The sequence below is a fragment of the Eucyclogobius newberryi genome, unplaced genomic scaffold (assembly GCF_026437365.1).
Source record: "Eucyclogobius newberryi isolate DKJ021-1_F unplaced genomic scaffold, fEucNew1.0.hap1 SCAF_2, whole genome shotgun sequence".
Lineage (NCBI taxonomy): Eukaryota > Metazoa > Chordata > Actinopteri > Gobiiformes > Gobiidae > Eucyclogobius > Eucyclogobius newberryi.
The window spans coordinates 4,080,690-4,106,901 of record NW_027315834.1 but is presented as its reverse complement, the minus strand read 5'-3'; the positions used below and the strand labels follow the sequence as shown (position 1 = coordinate 4,106,901).

The 26,212-nt window shown below is 42.3% G+C and overlaps 1 protein-coding gene across 1 annotated transcript in view; it reads right to left on the bottom strand.

Moving 5' to 3' along the window:
• Positions 1-21,977, bottom strand: part of LOC140367755 (cilia- and flagella-associated protein 44) — a 62,450-nt gene extending 40,473 nt beyond the window's left edge. Inside the window, exons 1-13 of the mRNA XM_072454390.1 lie at positions 21,868-21,977; positions 19,969-20,131; positions 11,117-11,219; positions 9,504-9,720; positions 8,727-8,841; positions 8,080-8,244; positions 6,228-6,383; positions 5,634-5,681; positions 4,796-4,895; positions 4,324-4,418; positions 3,674-3,883; positions 1,130-1,240; positions 769-921 (exon numbers count right to left, since the gene is read on the bottom strand). Coding sequence (XP_072310491.1) covers positions 769-921; positions 1,130-1,240; positions 3,674-3,883; positions 4,324-4,418; positions 4,796-4,895; positions 5,634-5,681; positions 6,228-6,383; positions 8,080-8,244; positions 8,727-8,841; positions 9,504-9,720; positions 11,117-11,219; positions 19,969-20,131; positions 21,868-21,950 — 1,719 coding nt within the window. The 5' untranslated portion in view covers positions 21,951-21,977. The remainder of the gene's footprint in view (positions 1-768; positions 922-1,129; positions 1,241-3,673; positions 3,884-4,323; positions 4,419-4,795; positions 4,896-5,633; positions 5,682-6,227; positions 6,384-8,079; positions 8,245-8,726; positions 8,842-9,503; positions 9,721-11,116; positions 11,220-19,968; positions 20,132-21,867) is intronic.
• Positions 21,978-26,212: the final 4,235 nt, after the last annotated feature.

The following is a 26,212-nucleotide window of genomic DNA, read 5'->3' as shown; positions in this document are numbered from 1 at the left end:
TTCTAGTTCTGAACATTTATAAAACTAAAGGAAGGAATTAAAATGGAAGATTGCAGTAGTCAAAGCTCAACTGGTGGGTGTGGTCATCGATAGACACCTGTCACTCACAGTCTTTAACATTATGCACCTTTTCATATTGCTCTGACGTGTAGTTTTCTGCTTCTCAAAAATACAACTAACTCAAAGCATCTAAACCTGGTGAAGCAGATGTGTTCCACTCTGTCACGGCTCAATTTAAATCAAAGCTTAACAGTTTCATTGTTGTTACATTGTTATATAATACACCAAGCCTAAATTACTTTTATATTAAATCCAATTGTCTACTGTGATTTTGTGTATCAGCATCGCATATAAAATCATATGGAAAAAAAAGGCTTCTGTACTGAGTAATAGCCATTTGGAATTGTGTTCCTGATGATAAAAATAAGCAATAACATTCTAAAATGGATTTTCAAATATTCAACATGTATTTCAAAAACATTTTTAAAATCTAATTTGATTTTGTAAAGAAATATGCAATGTATAACGTGATTGATCATAATTATATCATTGTATTTGCATGTTGTATAGCTTTCAGCTGATGGGATTCATATAATGTACCTATAACTGTACCTGCTACTGACAAATGGGGGAGAACTGCAGTATTTTGTGGTCAATGCTTTGTAGTGAATGTTTTTTAAAGGTCAACATGAGTCCAGTGAGGATGTATGAATGTTTTCATACATCCTGTTGCATGTTGACAATATTCCAGTCAGAGAGCAGAATGACCTGGATGCGTGACTTGATGCTCTTGAAGCAGAAGGCTCTGGTGTGCAGTGTGAACAGCTGAAAGCTCTGTCTGTGCTCCGACTGCTCCGTGTCTGGACTGTGCACCTCCAGCACGTGACCCGTCTGACACAGCACCAGCAGCCGACTCTCTCTCTGAGGAAACACAACAACTCAGCATTTACAGCCTGAGGAAATTATCTTTCCCATTCTCAACAGATTCATAACTATGTTCACAGCAAAATAAAAGCATATGGAAACATTTGCTGTATATATACAGTAGTTCAACATGTTTTCCCTTATGTAAATATGACTCCATTCTCTGTAAGTTTGCTGGGGGAGAGTAAACGTGAGGAAGACTCACGTGGGAGTGTGGAGACCACTCTAGAGCCAGCACTGGGCCTGGCACTGGCACAAAGCCGATGGGCTGGAACTTCTCCCCCGTGTGGAAGAAGAACACACTGCAGTCTGAGCTCTGGGGAGAACAAGGGGAACTTCAGAAGTATCACACCAAAGTGAATGTAATGTCAAATTGAACAGAAATGTACAGAGATATCTCCTCTACAGAATACTGAATACCTGCATTAAAATGTATTTGATAACATATTTGTTCAATTTAAGTTGAAATTTAACAACATACAAACACAATTAAAAAAGTAAACAAAACCAGAGAGATAAACGACAAATAGTAAAAAATAGTAGACATCCAGCAAATAATCAAGCAGAAAAAAAAAATCAAGGCAAGAAAACGTCCCATCGAGTCCAAAGTCTGTCAAATTTTAACATCTTCAAATTAAGTCCGAATCTAATTGTTTCCATGCTACAAATGTTCAGTATAATGTTAGTCCAGTACTTGATCGTCGGTGCATTTTTGTGAGGGCCTTTTTTCCCCCTGTGAGTAATGGGCACTTTGACATGGGCTTATAAAGAAACCAGACACACTTTTACTTATGTAATCGGTAGAGTGGCTGCCCAGATTGTTAATACATTTATATAATTTAGATAATGATTTTAGTATATGCTTCCGTCAAAAAGCTAGATGGTCATGATCATTTTTAATTAATAAATACCTATAAAAATGTAGAAAAAGGTTTAGTTGTAGTCATAAAAGTACCTATAAAGGTCCTGTTCCTCTAAGCCAAAGGATTCTTTCTTCTCATCAAAGCTCTTCAAATGATTCTCCTTTACAATCTGGTAAAAACCTGTTGTCCAGACCTTAAATCTTGAGTTTGTGCTGGTAGGTGTGAAGTTTTGATCATAATCCAACCAGTTCAAGATTTTAACATCTTTGTTTAGTTTGTATGTTTTGATCAGCTCTTTCCATGTTGTAAGCACAGATTTCACCCAAGGGTTCTCCATCTCCTCCAAATGACTCAACCATCTGTCATCTGCCAGTACAATACTCTCAATATCTTTCCATTGAGCTTCATATTCTGGGTCACACCAGTATAACCGGCTCTGATCTGAGCTGAAAAAAGTAATTATTCGAGGAAGGTAAACCCCAACCTCCTTTCTTTTTTGAGAATTGTATAGTTTTGAATCCAATACAGTTTTTTTCCCTTGCCATATAAAGCTTGAGATTGCTTTATTCCACCCGTCAAACAGCCGGTCGGGGGTGGAAATCGGAAGAGTCTGGACATTTTTTATAGTTTCAATCCTTTGACTTAGGAGACGGATAAGGTTCCATTTTTCGAGATCTTTTTTGTAATAATGCCTCCACTCTTTAACCACACCTCTAATTACCCAGAAGCCCTATTTATACAGGCCAATCCCAGCATCTCTTGTTGTCTCTGCTCTCTCGACCCCACCCTCCCACCCCATGTCTCTGTCATCTTCACCTTAACACATAGGTGTCAAACTCTAGCCCGCGGGCCAAAGCCGGCCCGCCAGACGTTTTAATCCGGCCCGCCGAACTAATTATTAGGGCTTTGTCTTTTGTTTGTATATGATTCATTATGTGTGAGGATCGTCTTATGTTGTCTTGTTGTTGTTTGTTAATGAATCGGGTTTGATCATTGTGGATTAGGTTTGGGAGTATTTGTTCCATTCCTTTGGACATAATTGAGGTGTATATACGATAGTCCACATTCAGAATAGAAATGGGTCTACATTAGGGCTGGGTATTCCCAAGACCCTCGCGATATGATACGTATCCCGATACAATTCCCTCATTACGATACGTATCCCGATACAAGGGTCGCGATATGATACGTATCCCAATACTTGTATATTCCGATACAATTCCCTCATTACGATACGTATCCCGATACATTAAAAAACAAAAGGGTTTTAAAAATGTACCAAATGGCTAATGTCTTTACTCTGAATAAGAAAATGTATGAAATTTCATATTTATCCACAAAGCACTTATTTATAAATCCATTCTGCTCTAATAACTTCATACATCCGACCAACTGATCCAAATATAAATATATGGAAAACATTCTGGTGAAGTATTACATGTTTCTTCTGCGTAGTAAGCAATTCCATGCTCCATTCTATCAATTGTAACACCACTGATTGTTATATATATATATATTACTGATCATATATATATATATATATATATATATATATATATATATATATATATATATATATATATCAACATATTGGGCCAATGGTTCCAAGTACAAAGCGAACAAGAGCGGGGACCAAGCATATGTGAAAAATCTATGATGTTTTTCTTTTCTTTTTGTGTTATTTATTGGACATTTTGAATATTGGAAATACTAAACACTGTATTATTTGTAAAATATTGCTGGAATTTAAATATAAGTGTACGACATGAGTTTTGTTCGATGCAGATGATCATTACATTTATCGCTGAAACAGTTGTACATTTAGCTGATTGTTGACCTGCTCTGTGGCCTCAGCTGTGAGGGCCCTGGGGCCCTCCGTCACTTACTGCTGTGGCCACGAAGTGCGCGTTGCGGTCGTAGGCCACGGCGCTCACACTGGAGCTGTGAGGTTTGAAGGCTTGTCGGAGGCGCAGCTCGGCCTCGCCCCTGCGGCTCCGTCCTGGGACCGCTTGCAGCCGATGGGGGTCAAAGACGTCCAGGAAACGCACCACTCCATCCTCAAAGCCCACGGTCAGCAGACCTCCGCCCCGCTCCACCTGCAGGGGACACGCAGGAGAATCGGTCCAGCATGAGACCAATATCATGATTTTAGCTACATAAACATACACAACTCTACTATGATAAAACACACATATATCTGGCCCACCAAAATATGTTCCTCTTTAAAATCCGTTATATAGGTTCATTAGAAAGATAAATAAACCCACCAGTTTTTGACTCCTGGGGGTATGGCAGCTTGAGCATCATCCTTTGGTTCCTCCTAATTTCCTTATCAACAATATCCAATATTTTACCTGTAGTTTGTTCATCACTCTTCACATGATTGTCCTTTTCTCCCACTCTGTTTGGGGAGTACCCCACTTCCTTTGGCCTGCTACACTGGGTTCACATGCACTACTGTTAAAGCAATAACTGGTTTGTTTAGGCCTGCGTGTACAGAGACAGAGCAAGCGGGTGGGCTAGCACGGGCGCTGACCTGTGGCGGGGCCCAACACAGAGTTGTCCCTCCCTGGTTAAAGCGACTGGACGTCAACTGCTTCTTGGACAGGAAATCAAACACTTTGACTGAACCTGTGGAGCAGAACAGAAGATCTGTCATAGTCTCAGCAGCCCAGGGGCCTTCATCACAGTGACGTCCAGAGCCACTTACATGGTATTTCCGTAAGAATCATACTGTTAAGTGTCATCTACTGTTACCTGTTGCTTTTGTTTATAAGTGCACAATCTAGCACCTTCTCATTTATCTGAAATACTTGTTTTAATTTATTGTCATTGTAACAAAGTGAGGACAAACTGAACAAACTGAGCCTTGACCTACTTTATGTAGTTAAAAATGTACCTGCAGCCCTTAGATACAGTATATGTTCAACTGAATAATGGCCTGCTGTGTATTACTGTATGCGTTGTGTCTGAATAACATGAGCATGGCTCATCTGCAGCACACTCACGCCCCAGTGCGGTGGTGGCCATCAGGTGGCTGCTCCGAGACACGTCCAGGCCCTGGACAGCTCCACAGTGGAACTGGAACAGGCACTCTGGGTCCGGAGTCTGCAGACACACACACACACACACACGCGCACGCGCACACACACACACACACACACACATCACACACACACATCACACACACACACACACACACACATATGCACACACACATATGCACACACACACACACACACAGACAGACACACACACACACACACACACACACACACACACACACACACACATATGCACACAGACACACACACACACACAGACACAGACACAGACACAGACACAGACACAGACACACACACACACACACACACACACACACCACATGCACACGCACACACACACACACACACACACACACACACAGACACACACACACAGACACAGACACAGACACAGACACAGACACAGACACAGACACAGACACACACCACACGCACACACACACACACACACACACACCACATGCACACACACACACAGACACAGACACACACACACACCACACACACACACACACACACACACACACCACATGCACACACACACACACACACCACATGCACACACACACACACACACACACACACCACATACACACACACACACACACCACATGCACACACACACACACACACACACACACACACACACACCACATGCACACACACACACACACACCACATGCACACACACACACACACACACACACACTGGTAGGACTGGATTTGCCTGTAGTTTGTGTCAGTTTGGATGGCAGAGAGCGAGAGCAGTGACAGAACGTACCGTGTGGGTGAAGGACAGATCCAGTTTCCAAATGGCTCCCATGGCGTCCTGCACAGACAACAATTAGCTTATCTAATTCTTTCAGCAATGACAAATGGAATTCTTGTGTGTCTGAAATTCAGTACATTTTTACAATGAAATGGTCATTCGTTTAAAAACATGCTGACATTGAAATCATATTAATAATAAGACTTGTAACCTGGCAGAAGTCGGATTAATACGTGGAGCACTCTTTAATTGAGATCTACATATTATGAACCTGGGACGGCTCAAGAAAAGTTCAGTTGAATACGTCAAGCTGATTGGCCAAAGCTCTTTGCACGACCACTATTGTAACTCATATTATTTATTATTAAAATCAGGTTGTTACTGATACTCTGTTGTTTTATAGTGCACTTAAAACGTATACCCATAGCAACTGAATATGTTTGTTACTGGCATGAGCTCTTGTTGTGGTGTTGTAGTTTTCAATGTTCTTTTGCATTAAGTTTACTATATTTATGAACAGTCTTATAGTCTCATTGTTTGCTGAAATAAATCGCCCCCGTTGGGCTGCATGTAAACGACCAGCAGGGGGCGTGGTGGTAGACAGACCTGAGCAAACCAGATGAAGGAGTCGGGCTCCCCGCTGTGCACCACAGAGCTCAGACTGACGTTGTGCCCGATCACCAGCTCGTTCATGGGCTCCAGCTCGAAGCGGCTGCCCTCACCCTGGCTGTCGGCCCCGTCGATGCTCTCCAGGTCCCAGCCCTGAGAGAGAGCGCCGCACACGGCACATTTACTCACAGCAGGGGTCACAATATAGCCCCATTTACACAAGCAGCCTGACCTGGCAATTTACCTGCCATTTTGCCTGGCCAGGACGGATTTCCCTGCATTCTTGGTCTGGATATTTCCCAGGTCAGAACTTGAGAAAATGACCAGGGCTTTTGAATACAGCCAGAACATTGGCAGTCACACTTGTTTCTTTGGTCATGAGCTTGGATTCCGAGGCTACTCTAAGCAGTTATGTTCCAATGAGTTATAATAAAGGCCTGTATTGTGTTAAGATCTACTCCCATTAATTTGACATCACAAATCATTGAATTTTCCATTGGCCCAATGTTAAACCAATGGAGATTTTAAGACATTTAATACTAAACTTAGTGTTCATTCAAAAGTATTCTGACCGTAGAGAATGAACTAAACTAAACTCCTCATGGGTCATTTCACCCGTGCAAGGCAAATTAGCCACATTACATGCTAACCCAACCAAAAACACCCTCACAGCTCCTCGGGTTCAGTCACACATGAGTATCGCCCTCACAGCTCCTCGGGTTCAGTCACACGCACGAGCATCGCCCTCACAGCTCCTCGGGTTCAGTCACACGCACGAGCATCGCCCTCACAGCTCCTCGGGTTCAGTCACACACACGAGCATCGCCCTCACAGCTCCTCGGGTTCAGTCACACACATGAGCATCGCCCTCACAGCTCCTCGGGTTCAGTCACACACATGAGCATCGCCCTCACAGCTCCTCGGGTTCAGTCACACACATGAGCATCGCCCTCACAGCTCCTCGGGTTCAGTCACACACATGAGCATCGCCCTCACAGCTCCTCGGGTTCAGTCACACACACGAGCATCGCCCTCACAGCTCCTCGGGTTCAGTCACACACATGAGCATCACCCTCACAGCTCCTCGGGTTCAGTCACACACATGAGCATCACCCTCACAGCTCCTCGGGTTCAGTCACACACACGAGCATCGCCCTCACAGCTCCTCGGGTTCAGTCACACGCACGAGCATCGCCCTCACAGCTCCTCGGGTTCAGTCACACACGAGCATCGCCCTCACAGCTCCTCGGGTACAGTCACACACATGAGCATCGCCCTCACAGCTCCTCGGGTTCAGTCACACACATGAGCATCGCCCTCACAGCTCCTCGGGTACAGTCACACACATGAGCATCGCCCTCACAGCTCCTCGGGTTCAGTCACACACATGAGCATCGCCCTCACAGCTCCTCGGGTTCAGTCACACGCACGAGCATCGCCCTCACAGCTCCTCGGGTTCAGTCACACACATGAACATTACCCTCACAGCTCCTCGGGTTCAGTCACACACATGAACATTACCCTCACAGCTCCTCGGGTTCAGTTACACACACGAGCATCGCCCTCACAGCTCCTCGGGTTCAGTCACACACATGAGCATCGCCCTCACAGCTCCTCGGGTTCAGTCACACACATGAACATTACCCTCACAGCTCCTCGGGTTCAGTTACACACATGAACATTACCCTCACAGCTCCTCGGGTTCAGTCACACACATGAACATTACCCTCACAGCTCCTCGGGTTCAGTTACACACACGAGCATCGCCCTCACAGCTCCTCGGGTTCAGTCACACACATGAGCATCGCCCTCACAGCTCCTCGGGTTCAGTCACACACATGAACATTACCCTCACTGCCCCGTCTGCACCCATGGTCAGCAGCTGCCCCTCCTCTAGAGCAAAAGGCAGGGCGGTCCCAGTGTGGCATGTTCGGCCCTCTTTACGGCAGATCTCCACCTTTATGGAGTTCCCGTCCCACAGCAGCAGGTTCCCCCAGTCTGAGCCCGACACCACCTGCAGGGGGCAGCACAGAATAAATATGGAATAACATTTCCACAAAGGAAAATTCCACAAGAGACTGGATTTGTATTTTCTATTTACATTGACCAAAGACAATCTTTATCAAAATGGCTAAATTTAATGATTTAATGATTTAATGATGTGTTAAATACTTAAGATACATTTTTAAACGGGTACTGCAAAACCTTTACTTGTTCTACTTGTACTTTTTATGAGGATTGACAGCAGTTACAGAAATTTGATTCATTATTATAAAACATTAACTATGACAAAAATATTAGCATAAAGACAGTTGGACAGAAGATTCTACAACTTTTCTTCTTAAAGGCACAGAATATATCCTTTTAGCCACAAAATAAACAAAAGCTTTAATGAGTACATTTTGAGTTTTACCCTAAAGAGTATACTGTAATAGCAGCACTTTGTGACATCAAATCTGAACTATGAATGTTGTGATGTACTGTATGTCACAGTACCTTCCCATCTGGTAGAATTACGTAGCTCTCGATATCAGTGGCTGCAGTTTTTCCAAAATGTCCCATGAGGCCCTGCAGTTTGAGGCCTGTGAACGTGCTGGCCATCCTCCAGAACCTGAGACAAACATGTGAGAGGGCTGGGGCTTTTAATGCTTTTTAACTAGTAATGACAGATATAGGTTCTACATAGTACTTTTAGTATTAGGAGTGTCTACAGAGCCGCGGCCAAAACTGCCATGATATTTTGTGCCGCGGCTCCTGAAACTGCTGCGCTATTTGACCGCGCCGTTTTAGACCGCGCCCGGTTAGGGTTAGGGTTAGGAATAGGGATAGGGTCAGGGTTAGGAATAGGGTTAGGGTTAGCCATGAGGCAATATGGCAGTGCCGCGGTTCCTGAAACTGCTGGGCTATTTGACCGCGCCGTTTTAGACCGTGCCGGGTTAAGGTTAGGGTCAGGGTTAGGGATAGGGTTAAGGTTAAGGTCAGGGTTAGGGTTAGGGTTAGCCATGAGGCTATGGCAGTGCCGCGGTTCCTGAAACTGCTGGGCTATTTGACCGCGCCGCGGCTCTGCAGCCACGGCCTTTAGTATTAAGAGAGTGAGAGCATAACCGTTGTATGAAGAAACTTTTCTTGCCATTTTTACTGTTCAAACTGGATCATGTACAGGGATTTAAAATATAATCCAACCCATTCAGACAGGTTGTAAGAAACACACTCCATAGTGTTGGTAGAAAGATGCTTTAGGTGAAAATGGAAGTAGTGTTGAGAGAGACTGACTTGATGTGTCCTGAACCGCAGGAGGTGAGCAGTCCTGGGCTGTGAGGAGAGAAGCTCACGCGGTACACTTCCTGGGACACGGCCTTACAGCTCAGGATCACCTCCTCCTGCCTCCAGTCCCATAGAGTCAGCATGTAGTCCGGGGACGCGCCCACACTGGCCAAGAGCTCTCCGTCTGTGCTGAAGTCCAGGTGACAGTACGCCCGCTCAGTCCCACCTGTACAGCAACACAGCTTTCCAATCCTTCACACGGAATGATCTTAAAGACTACAGTACGAGTGGATCTAACAGTGAACCACACTTATTTGCCTGTAGTGTTGTCAAAAGTATAGAAAATGTCATTTTAATTTGAATTTTGACTCAGTTTGGTGGGAGAGCACCTGTGGTCAATATTTATCATAGTTTTACTTAAATTTAGTGGCAGTTTGTGAAGAAAATTGGGAAAATAAGCTGATATCTCAAATGGAATTTCTCTGTGATGTCATCAACGTGCGACTGAATACGCAATGCGAGACAGTTTACGCTAAACTGACTCACTTTTCGGACAGTTTAAACAATCATTCAACACAATACAGGTGTTTTATGGTATTATTGAGTTAAATCATAACTATTGTGTAATCTATATGGATTTCAGTGGTTGCTAGGTAACAGTTGTGGAATTACCTTTACATATGTCATATCTGCTGCCCATGTCCAACCAGGAAGTAGAATGATACATTTTACAAAAATGGTCAAACTGGGGACATAGGCAAAATGTTTAGTCAAATCTGAAATATAATTGTGTTCACTATGTAGTCTAACCTGTCATATAAACTTTAACATTAACATTCTGGTATTGAAATCAGTATTGAATATCGAGCTGTTCCTTAGTATTGAAAGTGAGTTTGAAATGTTGGTATTATGATTATAACACTATGTCAAATTCCTGAATGGAGGCAAAAGTGAAGTGATTTAAATGAAAAAACTGGGATTAACCTCAATTTAACAGAATATGAAAAATCAACGTGAAACCACTCAGATACATGTGAGTGATATCAGAGCCTGGTTTCAACAGATTTACAGTTGGACTTTACAGCATTTGATTAGTTAAAAGGAGATTATAATAGTGGATTATAATTATGGAACAAATACTTAAACCACAATAGTTTTTCATTTTATCTACAGATATATTACATGTTTTACCACAATGTTTTTGTGAAGCTCAAATACAAATTAGAGAGTCGAAAATTGTTCCAACTGCTGCCATTCTTAAATTTAGAACATTCTGATGATTTGGGTCGGAAAAGGGTCTAATTGTGTTTCATATTTTAAGTCTTTAAACACTAATTAAAGGTGCACTGTGTAACATTTCTGGTCACTGGCCAGTGCAAGGATGCATGTCAGCAAAGTATTTTTGAGCAATGAAAATATAAAGTGAAAGGCTAGATAGATATGTTAAATTCCATAGTGTGGAACATTCCAGGAAAAAAAATAACGTCTTCATGGAGACAAGCAATCAGTAGAAATGTTACGAAGTGAACCTAAAATCCGATTTTGGTCCACCTGAGTAAACGTGATTGATGATCTCTGTTTTGTTCATTTTGACAAATGTGAAAAAAATGGAGTCACCTCACCTCTCAAGATGCGATATGGCCGTAAGGAGGGATATTCATATATAATAATGTTCGGACGGCTTCCCTTTTCGCCCACACCAAAGTACTGCATGTTTGGATGAGTCTAAAAAAAAAGACAACATGCATTAAGAATCATGTAATCCTGTTGATTGTCAGGGACATGCAAATATAATAGAAGAGTGTCAGTGCTGGACGGGGCCGATCCAAGGACATCACCAAACCATCCAATCGGTAGTAGCGACCGGCGGAATCCTCCCGACTCAGATTTCTTAAACAAGATCAATGGGTCTGTCTGACGCCTCCAACCAATGCATGTATCACTGCTGACCTCAGTCACATTCTTAACTCAAGATATCCTACAAGAATGTATGTGTGGACAAATACAGGCTATCTTATCTTATCTTATCTTATCTTATCTTATGAAGCCAGGGAATGTGATTGTGTCTTGGTGATCCATGAAACAGCTGTTGCAAATTGCAAAAGGTTTGATTTTGTCGACTTAAAAGTATAGATTTAAATTCTAATGACAATACAGAATTGTACTGCTTCATAGACCTTGAATCACTTACAAAGACCTGTTCCCCTGACATTGACTTTGGATATGTCTGGTCTGAAGCTCTGGGATTGGAAAGAATACGTTAATGTAGTGATTTGATTGGGAGCTTGGTCTAGACTTGGGATGGTCCGATATGCCAAACAAGGGCCATACTGTTCCTGCCAATTGCAGCCAGTTGAGGCGAGCAGTTATAGCATTTAAATAAAACATTTTAAGGCCAGAGTCTGATAACAGCAGTTACAAAGGAAGAGGTGCAGATGTTTCAACAGAAAGTCAATAGGAGCCAAACCATGGAAGTATAAAAGATCTGGAGGAAGAATCAAATGGATGACTTTGTTTTTGCTCAAGTCATTTTATCTTCTGCATTACTTCCTCAATACAGCACCGCCCATTCAGTTCTGACCAATCAGAGTGATGGCAGCTAGAACAAAGCGAGCACGGTTCCAGAACGAGGCAAGCCCACGGGGGACCGTAGGTCTCTGTCGGACCCTGTCGACCCTGGCGGACCCTAGCGGACCCTGGCTGACCCAGGCGGACCCAGGCAGCCCCCGGCGGCCACCGACGGCCCACTGGCGGCCCCAGGCAGCCTCTGGCGGCCCCTGTTGGTCCCTGTCGACCCCTGGCGGCCCTCTGTGATGTATTTCAAATATTCAATACCAGTCTGATACCGATATAGGAGGGAAACCCCCTCCAAAGTCACCGACAATATTGGAAACGATATATCCACCAGTCCTAATCTCTCTGCTTGTTGCCTGAGATCAAGAACAGTGATCCCTGGCTATATCGCGGTCTCGCTGCTTCGCGGATTTTCGTCATGCATTGTGTTCTGCATTCTGATTGGCTAAACAGTCTCTCCGCGTCTTCTCTACCTGTGTGTCAATAACCTTATGGATTTGTTCTGTTATGCATTAATGTTGTGTTTTTAGTTTAAAAGTGCATAATTTGATCTATGCTTTAATTTCATTGCATTTGTTTTCTTATGCCGCCATCTAGTGGATACTTTTAAATGTCGCAGGTAGAGCACATGTTTAAAACAAAACTTTATTTAACCAGAAGTAACAGCGAGCCATGAAGGCACCAGGCACGGCCGCACGCAGCTTTGGCTGCTTTTGGAGATCGCAGATTTCTTTATTTTGAGGTTGCATTGCCGTTTTACCTTTTCGAATATCATTAAACCTGCTAAAAGACAACGTGTCTGCAGAGTCTTTGACGTGAGAGAGGAGTTAAACCGGCTAAACAGCACAGTAAAACGGCAGCATCCAGGCAGAAGATTCTGCGGTCATCCCCCTGCGACAAGAGTGAATCTACGCTGACCACTACTACGCCTCAAGCAGCAAGGCATTCAGCAGTGTTCCAGCAATCGTCACTTTGTCAATGCAACTATGGCCGACAAAGCTCCATCCACCCAGGCTTCATCATCGGACAGCACGCCATGCAACGCAACATCCGCCAAGGCGCCATCCAACAAGTCTGTATCCTATAAAACCCGGTCTGAAGCCGGATCAACAGGGTCTGCAGCTGCCAAGGCAAGAGCAAAAGCTGAGGCAGCAAAGGCCCGTCTCAACTTTGCAGAAAAAGAGATGAGTTTGAAATTAGAAAAAGCTAAACTCGAAGCATCTATTGAGCTATTACGGCAGGAAAAAGATTTAGCCTCAGCCATAGCAGAAGCAGAAGCATTAGAGGCAGCCGCTGCTTCACAGTTAGACGCTCAAAGCCATCCAACTCGGTCCGAAAAAGCCGAGCGCACAGAACAGTATGTCAAGGACCAAGCCACACTTATGAACAAGGGTGAAGGTTGCACTTTTGAACCATTACAAAACAATGATGCACAAATGCAACTCAAGCAGGAGCACATTAGCAATGCGTTGTTACAACCTAGAGGAGAGGATAACAACAACTATCTAACTCCACATGCTTCTTTTCCAAATGGCAACTATTCCCAGTATGTTCCAGCTAGTGCCTTTTCCCATCCTTTTAAACCTGGCATTACCAACTGGACCCACAAGGTGTCAGCACCAACACATTTCAATCCTCCCCAAGAGAGGGACAGTAATGCAACTGACTTTATCAGGTACTTTGCGCGCAGGGAAATAGTTGCAACAGGACTTCTCCAGTTTAATGATAAGCCCCAAAACTTTAGAGCGTGGAAGCGCTCTTTCAACAGTGCTATCAGAGGGTTGGACTTGACAGCTAGTGAGGAAATGGACTTGATGTTAAAATGGCTTGGCAAAGAATCCGCTGAACATGTGGAGCAAATCAGAGCCATACACATAAACAATCCTGAAGCAGGTCTTGAGATGATTTGGGATAGACTTGAACAATGTTACGGCTCAGCTGAGGCGATTGAAGATGCCCTTTTCAAAAGAGTAGATTCATTTCCAAAAATCACATCTAAAGACTATGTGAAACTAAGAAAGTTCAGCGACCTACTAATGGAAATCGAGTGTGCTAAAGCTGAAGGAGACCTTGTTGACCTCTCATATCTAGACACAGCCAGAGGTGTAAATCCTATCATCCAAAAGCTTCCTTTTAACTTACAGGAAAGATGGATAACAGTTGGAACAACATACAAACGTCAAAACTGTGTCACTTATCCACCATTCAGGGTTTTTGTGAACTTTGTCGCTCAAGAGGCCAATGCTAGGAATGACCCTAGCTTTCAGTTCAGCTCATACACAGATGCTGCTCCCAAACCAGACAAACCCCCTTGGAAAGCAAACAGACAAAAAGAAATATCAGTGCACAAAACTGATGTAGGCACGGGCTTCAATCCAGATTTACAAACCCATGCGTACAAAAAAACAGACAGTGAGAAACTCTGTCCACTGCACAAAAAGGCTCATCCTTTAACAAAATGTAGAACCTTTCGCATGAAACCTCTTGACGAGAGAAAAACATTTATAAAAGAAAATAATATTTGCTTCAGATGCTGCGCCTCATCCAAGCATATAGCCAAAGACTGTAAAGTCAGACTCCAGTGTTCCGAGTGTGGCAATGAAAAACATTGTGCTGCACTTCACCCTGGCCTAGCCCCATGGCAGACAGAACCAGAGCTAAACTCAGAGCCGGCATCAGAGCACGGCGGGGAGCCAGGTAACGCACTGCCTGAGGAGATAATGACAAAATGTACTCAGGTTTGTGGTGAGAGTGAGGCAGGTAGATCATGCTCTAAAATTTGTCTCGTAAAAGTTTACCCTGTAGGCTGTCCAGACAAAGCAGTACCACTCTACGCCATTCATGATGAACAGAGTAACAGATCACTAGTCCGCCCAGAGTTTTTTGAGTTGTTTAATGACTGTGGTCCTAGTTCTCCCTATTCACTTAGAACATGTGCAGGTGTTAAAGAGGCTATGGGTAGGAGAGCTACTGGTTACATAGTGGAAGCTTTAGATGGCACAGTCCAAATCCCACTGCCTAGCCTCATTGAATGCAAAAACATCCCAAATGACAGATGTGAGATTCCTACTCCAAGTGCGGCCATGCATCACGCCCACCTCAAACCTGTAGCTCATCTTATCCCTGACTTGGACTCTAACGCTCATATACTAATGCTCCTTGGACGGGACGTAGTACGAGTACACAAAGTCCGCAAACAGATAAGTGGCCCTCACAATGCACCCTATGCGCAAAAACTTGACCTGGGATGGGTCATAGTAGGAAACGTGTGTTTAGGTGATGTCCACAAAACCTTGGCAGTAAACACTCTTTTCACCAATGCCACTGAGAAAGGTCGTCCCACAGTGTTTGAGCCATGCCCAAATGTATACCATGTTAAAGAAAAGCATTGTGACATCCAAATTCCTTTCAGTGTCAGCACTCAGCTCGGTGACAACACCACATGTGAACCCGACCACTTAGGATGTAATTTGTTCAAACAAACCAAACTTGACAATTACATTACGCCCTCCATTCAGGACAAGGCATTTCTAAAAACAATGGAGGAAGGACTTACAAAGGACAAAAATGGTACTTGGACAGCGCTTTTGCCATTCAAATCTCAACGTCAGAAACTACCAAACAACAGGCCGCAAGCACTGAAACGCTTAATGTCACTTGTCCGCAATTTTGAAAGAAAGGAAGAAATGAAAGAGCATTTCATAAACTTTATGGACAAAGTATTTCAAAATGGACATGCAGAAATAGCTCCTCCTTTGGAAGATGAAGAAGAATGTTGGTATTTGCCACTATTTGGCGTTTATCACCCAAGGAAGCCCAAACAGATTAGGGTAGTCTTTGATAGCAGTGCCAAACATGAAGGCGTGTCTTTGAATGACGTGTTGTTAACAGGGCCAGACCTTAACAACTCACTACTTGGAGTCCTCATGCGCTTTAGGAAAGATGCTGTTGCGTTTACCGCAGACATTGAGCAAATGTTTTATTGCTTCAACGTTCGTCTGGAGGACAGGAACTACTTGCGTTTTTTGTGGTTCCGTGACAATGACCTTTCCAAAGACATTACAGAATACCGAATGACTGTTCACGTTTTCGGGAACAGCCCTTCTCCAGCGGTTGCCATGTATGGCTTGCATCAGTCCGTTCTACACTGTGGATGTGATCCAGATGTTCAGCAGTTTGTCACACGGGACTTCTACGTAGATGATGGACTTAAATCTTTGCCTACTGTTGAAAAAGCTGTGTCTCTTTTGCAAAGAACACGAGACACACTTTCAAAATCAAACCTGAGACTGCACAAAATTGCAACCAATAGAAAAGAAGTCTTGGAAGCTTTCCCGTCCCAAGACCATGCTAAAGACCTAAAAGATTTAGACTTTGAAGCCGATTCTGTCCCCATTCAACGTAGTCTCGGCCTTCTTTGGGACATAAAAAAAGACTGTTTCACCTTCAATACTTCAGATGAGATGAAATCCTTCACTAGGCGAGGTGTTTTATCAACAATTAACAGCCTTTACGATCCTTTAGGCTTTGTAGCGCCAGTCACTATACAGGGAAAGTGGATTCTAAGGGAACTCACTGTTGAGAACGGAGACTGGGATGCACCATTGCCTTCAGAAATGCAAGAAACTTGGACTTTCTGGAAAAACTCACTCAAAGAATTGTCAAAGCTGTCGATTCCCAGAGTGTACACAGACATTTCACCTTCTACTGCTGTAAAGAAAGAACTGTGCATCTTCTCAGATGCGTCTACTAAGGCCATTGCAGCAGTAGCCTATCTTAGAGTCACAGACACAGTAGGAAACTGCCAAGTGGGCTTTGTGATGGGTAAAGCAAAGCTAGCTCCACGCCCTGATCAGACCATCCCAAGATTAGAGCTTTGCGCCGCTGTGTTAGCAGTAGATCTTGCAGACCTAATCTCAGATGAACTAGACATTGAACTAGATAACTGCACATTTTACACGGACAGTAAAGTCGTTTTAGGTTATATCTATAACGAGACACGTAGATTCTATGTCTATGTTAGTAACCGTGTAAACAGAATCCACCGTTCTTCTCAGCCCAGTCAGTGGTTTTACATACCCAGCAGTCAGAACCCCGCAGACCACGCCACTCGTTCTGTTCCTGCTTACCAACTACCACTAAGTAACTGGCTCACTGGCCCAGACATTCTGGTGCAAAATCAGGGCATTCCCACGGACACATATGACCTCGTTGAGCCCAGCACTGACTCAGAAGTCAGACCACAGGTATCCACTCTCAAAACCACTACCTGTTTCAACCAACTCGGCTCTCAGAGATTCACAAAGTTTTCGTCTTGGAAATCACTTACCCGTGCACTCGCTCGTTTACTGCACATCATCCACAATTTCAGTTTAGCTTCACGCAAACCTAAACAGTGCAATGGCTGGCACTACTGCGAAACAGGACTCACTGTTGCTGAGTTTAATCAAGCGCAAGATGTTGTGATTCAAGCAATGCAGCAGGATGTGTACGCCGACGAAATCAAGTGTTTACAAAACCAAGAAAAACTTCCCAAAACCAGCCCTTTAAAGAACTTAGACCCTTTCTTGGATGAAAATGGACTCTTTTGCGAGTAGGTGGTCGCTTGGTTAACTCAAAACTGAATCAAAACGAAAAGACCCCTCTCATTGTTCCTGGTCGCCATCACGTGGCAGCTCTTCTCATAAGACACTACCACGAACAAACTCATCATCAAGGTCGTCTGTTCACTGAAGGAGCTGTTCGTGCTGCAGGTTGGTGGGTTGTTGGAGGCAAAAGGAAGGTTAGTACAATAATCTTTAACTGCACAACTTGCAAAAGACTTCGTGCTCCGCTAAGCACACAGAAAATGTCTAACCTCCCTCCAGACCGCCTTTCTACAGATCCCCCATTCACAAATGTGGGCATTGATGTGTTTGGTCCATGGTTTGTGTCTTCAAAAAGAACCAGAGGACATGTTATTCAAAACAAAAGATGGGCTGTAATTTTCACATGCTTAAGCATAAGAGCGGTTCACATCGAAGTGATTGAGTCACTTGATACATCAAGTTTCATTAATGCACTCAGACGGTTTCTAGCTGTTAGAGGACCTGTCAAAACCATTCGGTCGGATAGAGGCACAAACTTCGTCAGTGCATGCAAAGAACTTAAAATCCCTTCAAACATGGACAAAGCTGTACTAACCTACTTGAAAGAACAGGGATGTACATGGACTTTTAATCCACCACACGCTTCTCACTTTGGCGGATCGTGGGAACGGATGATCGGTCTTGCTCGGAGAATATTGGACACAATGTTTTTCCAGCTCAAAAACACTAAACTAACTCATGATGTTCTGGTCACCTTTATGTCAGAGGTGTCAGCTATCATAAACGCTAGGCCAATTGTTCCTGTTTCAGTTGACCCTAGCGACCCATTTATTCTTACTCCAGCAACTTTGCTTACTCAAAAATCGGCCCAACTTCAAGCGCCAGTGGGCAACTTTTCAGTGGCGGACCTCTATAAGCATCAGTGGCGGCAGGTCCAGCACCTGTCAAACACCTTCTGGGACAAATGGAGGAAAGAATTCTTACCTACACTCCAGCCACGCCGTAAATGGCAATCTGAACAACCAAATGTAACACCTGGGAGTACGGTTGTGCTCAAGGACAATCAAATACCCAGAAACCAATGGCCTCTTGGACTCATTACTCAAGTGTTTCCTTCTAAAGATGGCAAAGTCCGTACAGTAGAGGTTAAAGTTGCCAAATCAGATGGTTCTAAGGTTTTTACGCGACCAATCTCTGAAATTGTTGTATTAGTGCCTTCCTAAGTGTATAGTGGCATGTAATCACGCCAGACGGGGAGTGTTCTGTTATGCATTAATGTTGTGTTTTTAGTTTAAAAGTGCATAATTTGATCTATGCTTTAATTTCATTGCATTTGTTTTCTTATGCCGCCATCTAGTGGATACTTTTAAATGTCGCAGGTAGAGCACATGTTTAAAACAAAACTTTATTTAACCGGAAGTAACAGCGAGCCATGAAGGCACCAGGCACGGCCGCACGCAGCTTTGGCTGCTTTTGGAGATCGCAGATTTCTTTATTTTGAGGTTGCATTGCCGTTTTACCTTTTCGAATATCATTAAACCTGCTAAAAGACAACGTGTCTGCAGAGTCTTTGATGTGAGAGAGGAGTTAAACCGGCTAAACAGCACAGGATTAATATGTACATGTACGTAAAACCGCTTGCCAAATTGAAGTTTGCGAGGCCGGTGAGAGCGCGCGTGTGAGGTGCGGGACACGCCGGTAAGAGCGCCGCGCGTGAGAGGCCGGTGAGAGCGCGCGTGTGAGAGGCCGGTGAGAGCGCGCTTGTGAGCTTCAATGTTTTATGGAGTATTTCATTGTATAATAACTGTAAAAAAATAAAGGTTTCTACTTCGCGGATTTCGCCTATTGCGGGTTCGTTTTGGAACGTAACCCCCGCGATAAACGAGGGATCACTACACACTTCTTCAGTTCTTGACGAGGAGTCAGTCTGGTCTCCAGTTTTAGGCTTTCCTCATTCTGCATAAATCAGTTTTTCAGTCCCCTGAGATAGTTTTTCCTTTTCTTTTTTAAATCAAATCAAATCAATTTATTTTTGTATTTTAGCCATATTTCTTTTAATATGGATGGACCAGGCCTGTCCCTGATTGGCTAATGTCAATCACACCCATCTGAACTCGGGAAGATGAAACCAGTGACCAGATTGATATCGATCTGTATAAAAAATACAGATCATTCTTAACTTTCCAGGCAACTCCATTTGATACATTTTTGTTCATTTTTTCATTGATTATTTTTCAATTTAATTTTAATTTGCAAAAGTATTGCAATATATTGATGGGATAATGAGCCATTGAGGGGTGAGTGGTCCTTACAGTGATGGCTCCAATGCCTCCTCCGCTGCTGGAGCGCAGGTAGCTCTGCTGCTTTGAGATCATGTCCTGCAGCACCAGCATGTTTCCTGCCACATAGACCAGAGTCTGCTCATCCAACAGCTGGAGGTTGGCCCTGCGCTTACAGTCGTAACCAAACGAGTGCCTGGGAGGACATGTTAAGGACTGAAAAGTGCTACGAGAGGAGGGAAGAGGAGGAGGCGAGGGAGAACCTGGAGGAAGATGTGAAGATGTGCGAAAATACAATGTGACTGAATAAATTTACTTGATCTGATATAATGTCATGTGAGCACCTATTGCATCACACATTTAATATCTGGTGCAATAGGTTGTGTTCACATGACATTGCCACAATGCCTATTGTTTCAAATGAAGCAGAGCCAGGTCAGTTTCTATGGTGAAATGTGCAGATTTGTTGACCTGGTTTATGGTTCATATCTGCCTATCCACATAAAAACAATATTGGCATAACGTTCTAAATCTTTTTTTTTTGAACATTAGCCTCAGAAAGTGGTGCCATTATTCAACTCCAAATATGTGATTATTGTCAGTTTAGAAGGACTTTTGTAAAAATATTGTATCTGTATAGTCCAGAGAAACATTATATCTGTAGAGTCCAGAGATACATTATATCTGTATAGTCCAGAGAAACATTATATCTGTATAGTCCAGAGAAACATATCTGTAGAGTCCAGAGATACATTATACAATATATTTTACCATTATACAATTATAAGATAATACATAATTTGTTGAGCTGCCAAAAAGGTAAATATCCCATAGAATTAAATGCACTCTAATTATGACATAATCAATTTCTAAAACCCATATTCACACTATTGTTGTTGTGTTACTTTTAATAGTGGTTGGCAGCCAAATGAAAAGGTGCATTTACCGCCACCTACTGGAGTCGTACGTCTTCAAAGTATGTGTTTTACGCTGTACCATATACAGAGAGAGAGAGAAGAGAGAAATATATGCATTCATGTCCCATTTGGTCTAAAGTCTAACAAATCTGTCCCTTTTCAAATTTAGCCGGAATGTAAGCTCTATTTTTTGAATGTCAATTATAATGTCGCTTCATACATTTCTTATCCATTTATTATCCATTTATTATCCATTTATTATCCATTTCTTAGTGATGGCGTTTTTCCCTGCAGCCAGAAGAATGTTCCAGAGTTATCCATTTATTGTATCCATGGCAGTAGTTTTGAAGCTCAAAATCGAGTCGGACAGTCCTAAAAAACACGGTAATGGTGAGCCTCAGGGCAACCGCAGGTCCTCCAACAGTGTGCATTTCCTTGTGAATAGTGATCAGATTGACATGGTGTTATGAAAGAACTTGATACATTTTCCCAACAGAAATAAAGAACACTGCTGCAGGCAAAACTTATCCTTGAGTGCCACCATTTACTGTCAGAAGTGGATTTATCGCAGCCACAGATTAGGTTTCCCTCAGAGTGGTTTACTATCAGGTCTATAACATTAGTATGGAAAGTGACATCGCTTCCTGATGGTGTGTGCGCATTTGGTAAGATGCTAACGAGCAGCATCTTTTAATTACAGCTGCTTAAAGTATGCAACTAAATAAACCCTTTCATACCCGTGCCAAATGTAAAGAAGGAGCATCATTTGTGCTTCACTTGTCCCCCCGCAAATATATGCTGAAGTATATGAAAAGCGTAGATGCAGATGAAGAGGTAAAAGATAAAGGTGAGAAGAGGAGGGGAGTGAAGAAGACAAAAAAAGGGAGGTGAGAGTAGAAGGTGAGAGGAGGGAATGTTGGGAGGAAGCTAAAGCATCGAGATGAGGTGGTAAGAGAGGTGATGTGAAGGATAGTGAGATGAGAGGAGGGAATAGACTGTTGGTGCTAGAGGATACGACAGGTGCAGCAGGTTCAGGGGAATCTCGGACTCTGGGCTGACGGAGGCTTTGGACTCCAGCTGATCGTAGTCGTAGAACATGTCCACCGGAAGCTGCTTCACCGCGGCCTCCTCCACCTCCACGGCTGGCTCCTGTGCATCTGGAACATACCGAGTGAGATGAAGTTTAGAGTCGAGATGGTGGAATCGCTCATTTGTCCAGGAGAAGTGAAAGGTTTCAAAGATTATAGTTTTTTTAAATCGAGATAATTTCTTCAGTCATTTTTTTAATCTCTATTACTGCTACTTATGCTAAAACATCGTCCAGATGACTACTTTAAAACTGTTTTGAGAGTGATTCATGACATGTCGTGTCTATAATGCCATAACTGGACGAAAATATTAGAACCACCGTGATATCGCAAGAACAATGGAAATATATGTTTCTAAATACAATGTTTAGAAGTGACAGGGCCTTTGCTTGTCACTTTATTGCAGTAGAGTAAAAAAAGTCATCAGAAAGCTCAAATTTAAGGCAGACCATAACTGTTTTCAAAAATTAACTGACATAAAATCAAAATACTAACGTTTTAATAATTTGTTTTTCTTTAAAAAAAAAATATTTGTAATTTCCGGGAATGTTGGATGATTTGTTTTTCAATTCTATCTCACATTTATCGGAGCATTTTTAATTAGCCAAAAGCGCCTTGATTTTTGATATTCTGAGGTTAATCCCAGTTTCTCCTTTGAAATTACACAATTCTTCACTTTTTGTAAACCCATGTTTAAAGGGTCTGCGTGAAACAGTGATGTGAGGAGAACTAGCCTTTTAACCCTCTTTGAAATGAGATATGTACAGTGTATTTACAGAAGCTGTCTTTAGAGTTTATCAGGACATTTGAATGAATTTTGTCAGGTACTGATCTGATTAAAATATAACCTTGAGTAACTTTTGAATGAGGCTTTACGTCGCAAACACATAGAAACAGAAACAACACAAAAGGCCTGTTTATTAATCTGTGAATGTGAACATACACTGACCTTTTGAGGTGGGACATTCTTTGGAAATCTCCTCAATTCGGTCCTCGCTGGATAAATTATGATCTTCAAGAGGTTCTTGTCTAAACACATTTAATAAGATGTGGGTTTTTAAATGACCTTACTTTTGATTAGTCGACAGTCAAACAATCAGATAAAGGTTGAAAAATGTATTTTCTTATTATTTCTAGGTTTTAAAGTCTGTACAGTCCAGATCATGACTACGATTATCAAAATACAACAACACCATTTATTTCATTTTTTTTACAGTTATTGGCCGCAGCCTCATTAAACTCAAACCTTATTTTGCTGGCATGATCAATCTCAGTTGTTCTTTGCATTTCTCTGGCCTCATCAGCAGCTTGATTATTGGTTTCCATGGTGTTTAAAGTGCTCTTCTGAGAGGCAGTCAGCTGTAGAACCAAATGACAGAAGCATTGGAAACACTAAAGCATTCAGAATATTAACCTTAATAATAAACAGTAGGCCACATAAACATATATTGTAAAATATGTTATACACATGATTTACAGTCACAGGCAGACTTACTCTATTTCTAAGTTTCTGTCAGAACTCCGTCGTCTCCTGAAGCTGTTTCTCTCGTTTTTCTTCTGTATCTTCAATTTTACGTTTTTGGACAAAACAATTCACAAAAATACGTACCGCAGCTAAAAGTGGCTAACGTTTTTTGATCTATAAACCAACTTCCAGCCTGTTGACTCTTCTGGTGCGAGACGTTTGCCAAACGTTGCCATGGTAACATGCTGCGTTCACGTGTTCACGGAGGATTCTCTTCGTCTGTGACAAACCCAGAAGGTCGCTGTTATTTGATCGGCTGGTCTTGTGTAGGCTGATTAAGGTTGTGTTCGTTTTATTAAACATTTCATACTTTGTCGTTTTCATAAATATGACGCCGGTGCTGTAACGAGGGACTTTTGTGAACACTAGATGGCGCCACAGCTCCTTGACGGTCGTTTGCTGAAAAGGACGTTTTTGTGTCGGTTTGTTTGGTTATTAAACTGAGATGGGAAAAGAGGACGAACAGCAGAAGAGCAGGACACAGGCTTTAGATTGTGACATGTTTTATACCGTTCTCATAAATATGAAGTAAAGGACATTTCACTTCACATTCAGTTGTATTTGACTGAAGCATCAGCTGTTTACTATTATGTTTTATCATGGAAGGCTCAGTGCACTTTCCTGACACAGAGGATTGTCTACTTAGAATCAGAGTCAGAAAAAGGTTTATTGCCATTGTCAGTGACGCTTCAGTGGTCAAATAAGTCATGTATAAAATAAAGAATTTACTAATCAAACAAATATAGACTTAGTTTGAGTAATAGTACAAAAATGAGAAGTGCAATAAATAGTTGATTTACACTGCATCTGGAAAGTATGCAGTGTATGCCTTATTCTTATCCCCAATATTATTATTATTAAATGTATTAAATGATTTGCCCCATACCCCAAAAATTACAACTTGAAAGAAGTTTAGAATTATTTGCAAATATATTAATAATAATCATCATTTTAAAAAGCACGTGTTCACAGTGTTTGCCATGACACTCAACATTGGTTTCAGGTACATTGTTTTTCCTTTCCGTCCTTGAGATGCTTCTACAAGTTGATTGTAGTCCACTTGTGGTAAACTCAGTTGTTTATATGAGGTCCCACAGTGTCAGAAGGAATTGTCTGCTGACCGCTGAGACAGGATTGTGTCATGGCATAGATCTGGGGACGAGTGCAGAAACATGTCATTGAAGCTTTCCTCTGAGCACACTGGCCTCCATCATCTTAATGGAAAAAGTATGTGTAGAGGCTAATCCTTGTTCTTTGTTTCTCAATTTTAACCTCTTCGGAAAATGATGCATGAGGCTGTTTTACGCGTAGGACCATGGATGTAGTCGCAGCACGGTAAAACGACCGCGTTGCTCCAGCCATCTCTCTTTATTAGAGTTTAGAACAAAAACGTCTTCACCTTTGTTACATGACAGGTAACAGTAGTGCGCCTCCAAACGTCCAGGACATGCACACACATCAAAACTTCTTTTAAATAAAACATTATTACTTATATTAAATTAATAATGTAAAATATCACGTACAAAAATCACACATGAGAGTCCACACTGGAGAGAAACCTTACAGCTGTGATGTTTGTGAGAAGGCATTTTCAAACTCAGGCAGCTTAATAAGTAAGACACATGAGAGTACACAGCGTTGAAAAGCCTTAGTTTTATCAGATGCATGTGTTTTCATATCAAACACCTGCTAATGTTCATGTTTTATGATAAATGAGCTCGTCATCTGGACACAGTTTTTTTTTAGAAAAACAGGACATTTCAACTCATCCAAGAGTCATTCTCAATCTGCGGATCTAGTTTGAGAATGCAGTTATTTATTCTACTCTGAGTAGGTAATTGTCCATTGTTTTTGAATTCATTGTTCAGTGTTTGATGTTTGTGTTGCACCAAACCGCCAGGACAAGTTCCTATGTTTGTGAATCCCATTCATTAACAAATGGCAATAAACTTTATTCTGATTCTGATTCTAAAAAAGGTTCCAAGGTAAAGTCTGACCTTTGGCATGAAGCTGGAGGTATAGATTTACTTATGTTTCATTTTCGAGGAAACAATTTTGACAAAGGTCAGTGTCAGTGGTCAAGGCTTTCCAGCGACGTGTTTAAAGAAAAAACAACCAAAACAAAAATAAATGGTTAATTATTTAATCTTACATTAATTACAAAAAACAACAATAGGAGACATGAAAATTACCATGTACAAATGTCATTAAATCAAGATCATGAATTAATCCATTCTGAATCTTCTGGTCGGAGTCACTTTGAGTCAATTTTGTCAAAGTCCAAAAAAAAGTAAGTAGTCAAAGGTGGAAGAAAAAGTCACTTCAAGGCCTCCAACGTCCTTATGCAGCCTCAGATCCATCAGCAAACAGACCTTAGAAATAGGTCAGTCCAGGTAAATAGTCTTAATCCGGACTTGGCAAACAAATCCTTTCCGATCTGGAAATGTCTCCAAAATATTTCCCATTATCCAGGAATTTCATGGCGCAGTACTGTCCATAACAATCACAATAATGTTGAACTTGTCTCCATCTTCTCGTAGCATACAGGTCGGCAGGCTGGAACTCCCCATGAGATAAAGACTGCAAGTTCTTCATAAACCGGGTGTTGGTTCCCTTTACTCTCCTATAATCAGACTCCTGAATTCCTCAGGGAACCTTCTCTCCTGACTGAATGTTATGACTGCGGGTGCCGCTTCATTCAAGTCCTCCACAGTGAGACTGACGCACATGTTGTTTTGAATTGCTTC